This window comes from Asparagus officinalis, chromosome 5 (assembly GCF_001876935.1).
Source record: "Asparagus officinalis chromosome 5, Aspof.V1, whole genome shotgun sequence".
Lineage (NCBI taxonomy): Eukaryota > Viridiplantae > Streptophyta > Magnoliopsida > Asparagales > Asparagaceae > Asparagus > Asparagus officinalis.
In genome coordinates, this window is record NC_033798.1 from 5403423 (window position 1) to 5407211 (window position 3789).

Sequence of the window (3789 nt, forward strand, 5' to 3'; positions counted from 1 at the left end):
GACCCGGTGCACTGTAGTAAATGAGAGAGGTGGTGTGGTTGAGGTTGTGGTTGGGGGTGTGCCCTTATCATTTTCCTTGTTGCATTAATGCATCATGCATAGACCTCCATTGGATCCAACCAGTTACGATAAGAGAAGGCATCCAATCCCTTGCACCAATCATAATTTAAATAACTTTTTAACAATTCCACATCCTGTCTTTAGAAATATGGTGCTTGCCATCTTTGTCGATAGCCCAAAAGCTACCCGGCCACCCAAATTGATGGACCCAAAGCAATAGAAAAACTCCAAATGGAGGGCCCTCGATAGGAAATCTTAGGGAGGGGGGGAGGGGGTATAAATTTTTGAAGTTGGTGATTGTGATGATATAATAGTTTGATTAGACTTATACTTGATTTATAATTACACTAATACAACATTACGACTATACTAATAAACCCCATGAACTTTTAGCATTTTGCAGTAAACCTCCAATAATTGCAGCACAAAAAACCCCAAGAATATTCAAAAATCACAACAGCCCCCAATAACTTTTAAAATCACACTAAACACCTAATAACTTTTGCAGAAAACCCCCAAAGTTAACACTACGACGTCTAACATGCGACTTAGACGTGCAACCACTTGTCTTAAAAATACCAAAATATCCCTCCGTGGAATTTTTTTTTCCGATACAAGAGGTATCTTACTTGTTGGTAAGATTTTTGTGCATAGAAGCAAATCTTATCACATGATCGGGGGGGAAAAATTTATGTCTCTTTCCAATTTATTTACATTATCTTAGCGGATAATGTGACCAATGTCTTAGCCAACCTCATCGAAATGTCTACGCATCCACTCTAATTATCTTGTGCGTTATCCTCATAGGCCCACGATAGAATCATAGCACCATTAATGTAAATCATGTGTCTATGTTTGCTTGTGTGAAGATTTGATCTCCATCCCCTAAACGACCTCAAGGGGTTGGGATTAATTATGTGGGCATATTGGTTAAGGGTCCCCAAAGCATCTGCACGCTATTCGTCAATTTTGGAGAGATGAGTCCAAGACAAAAGAGGCTCTTCGCCCCCTTGGAGGGCCAAGTGAGTTTGAAGAGCCCACACCAGCCCACATGCTTCCCATGCTCTGTCTCGACTAGGGTTCTTTGAAGCTTTAATAGCGAGTCAAAACCTAAGGAACCGAGGCCTCGTTTGGTACGCGGGAATGGGGTGGAATGGAATGATCATTCTCACTTCTCATTCCTTCCTACGAAACACATCATATTTTTTGAAGTTGGAATGCCCATTCTCACTTCTCATCAATTCTCACTTTATGTGGGAATGAGCATTCCCAATGAAACGATAGGAAATGAGCATCCCCACTTAAATGAGAATCGATAAAATATACAATTTTAAAATACGTCAATTCTCAATTCACTTTATAAATTACAACCAAACGTGAGAATGAGAATGAATATTCCATTCTCACATTAATTCCATCCCATTCTCATTTGAGTCCATTCCCGCGTACCAAACGAGGCGTGAGATCAAAGATGCAATAGAGAATGGCGTTGGTCCAATAAATGGATAAAGGACCCTTACCTTGTTGCTTCCCTTTTTCCCCCTTCTTTCTTCCCCTTGTTCATGAATGCAAGCATATTTGCGCACGTGCAAAACGACACGGTTATGCTCAAGAATAGAATCATGTTAGGTCACAAGTCTTTCATAAATATTCTCTGCTAAAGAATTGGATAAATGACTCGTACAGAGTGTTACGCAACATTTATACTCAACACGCTATGCACATGTCGTCTCATCTTGTAACTGTTTCTTTTGTCCTTTTGAGATTTGAGTGTAGAAACCTTGCGGTGAGTTTCGCTCGATCAATTGGCCGAGTCGTCTTGGCCTTGTCTTGTCAATTTATCTTCATTTAGTGCCATCGTATATCGTCACACCAAGTCGGTCCTCTGAAGAGTAAGAATATTTTACAAGCTAAATAACTATATTATGTCGACATTCACAATTCTCATATCAAAACTAAGCCGAGTGCAAATTCTCATATCAAAACTATATTATGTCAGTTGCAATTCCTTAATATGACATGTTGACTGACACTGTAGTGCGTGTCGACTAAGACCGCCTTTCGTGTCGACACAAGGGGTGTCGTCTCGTTCGGTCAGCCTTCGAGTCGACTAGCACCTCCTTTCGGGTCGACACAAGGGGTGTCGACTAAGACCGGCTTTTGTGTCGACACAAGGGGTGTCGTCTCGTTCGATCAGGCTTCGTGTCGACTGGCTTCGAGTCGACTAGCACCTCCTTTTGAGTTGACACAGGGGGTGTCGTCTCGTCTGGTCGGTTGCAGTTCCTTAATAATGTGCAGACTGTTTTGATAGAATTTATACTCGTTCTCAATCTATTTTTATATTCGACACAATGAGTTGAAAGTTAAAAGGAGAAACACTTTGGATGGGCTTAATTTTGCCTCCTATTTTGAGATTACAACAAAAGGCAATAGCCTTTTTGTTCGGCTCGAGCCCATTACTTCAGCCCAACAATCTGACTCAAGCAAATTCATCTTTCATGGGCCCCCTGTAAGTTTATTGAAGTTAAAGGGCATTATCGTAAATTGTCTTAACGAGAGTTAGGGATCCTATAAATTCTAGGCACTGCTCAGCTTCTAGGGTTTCGAACGCCGACGATCCTGAAAAACCCCTTCTCCTCGCTTCGATCAGGCGTAGCCATGGTATTTTCTCGATCCCATCTGTTCAAACTTTTGTACTTTTTGTTGATTTTGTTCATTATATTCTCTAATATTTGGAATAAAAAACAAAAATTCTAGATTTTTTGTACCAACTTCGTGTCTTTAGTTACTCGTGGAGATATTAACAAATAAAAACTTATTCTTTGATCGAAACATGTATCAAAATATGCAGTTGTTGATTAATCTAGTTTTATCTACTTGTCGAACTTGAACTCAATTGGGTCTTTGTTGATGCATTTCTTCATAGGGTTTTGTAAAGATTTGAGTGGGGAAGGAGGGGGACTTTATTTTTTAAAGCATTATTGGGTCTCATTTCATGTTATTATGAATAAGGACCAATCCATCTTAAGTTTAAGATAAAACTAATTATAAATGCTATGGACCCAAAAATATGACCTTAAACATCCTTTGCTACTCTCTGAGTTAGTCTCTGATTAGGACATAGTATGGTGCCTTTCTTTTGTTGGTGGATAGAGGACTCATAACTGGTACAAATGAGGAAAATATGATACAATCAGAACCTTTGACTATGCTTTCGCATTATATAGTAATATATAGTGTTAAATAATCATCCATACAAGGCTATAAGCTGTATTGAGAACAAAAACTGCGCAACATTTCTCGGTTGCATTTGAGACGGGCGTTATAACAGTAGATGTTGCACCAGTGATTCTTTGTGGAACTTCTGGATATATTGTTGATGAAGTGGGATCATATATTTTATTTTCTTATACCAGATTCAGAATATATATTTTAAGGTGATAATAAAGGTTAGATGGATTTTGCATGTAAGTTGATGTGTCATACAGTTTGCTTTATGGATCAGGGGTCAAGCTGATCTTTTTCACTCTTTTACAACATTATAGGATATATCATATCTCAGTAGGTTCTTATTCCTTAATTTCGGTTTCCTTAATTTCGGTTTGTTGTTATGCAGCCATGCCTTTGTTTTGATATTAAGTAGCCTTCTTCAGTTTGCTTGTTGGTATCTTAAGTTAAATTTCCATTCTTTCAATTTTTGTAGGTGAACGTACCAAAGACGAAGAAAAC

General features: G+C 38.8%; 1 protein-coding gene across 1 annotated transcript in view; it reads left to right on the forward strand.

Annotated features, from left to right (window-relative positions):
- Window positions 2616-3789, forward strand: part of LOC109843342 (60S ribosomal protein L36a) — a 3571-nt gene continuing 2397 nt past the window's right edge. Inside the window, exons 1-2 of the mRNA XM_020412276.1 lie at window positions 2616-2721; window positions 3764-3789. The exon at window positions 3764-3789 is cut by the window's right edge and continues 154 nt beyond it. Coding sequence (XP_020267865.1) covers window positions 2719-2721; window positions 3764-3789 — 29 coding nt within the window. The 5' untranslated portion in view covers window positions 2616-2718. The remainder of the gene's footprint in view (window positions 2722-3763) is intronic.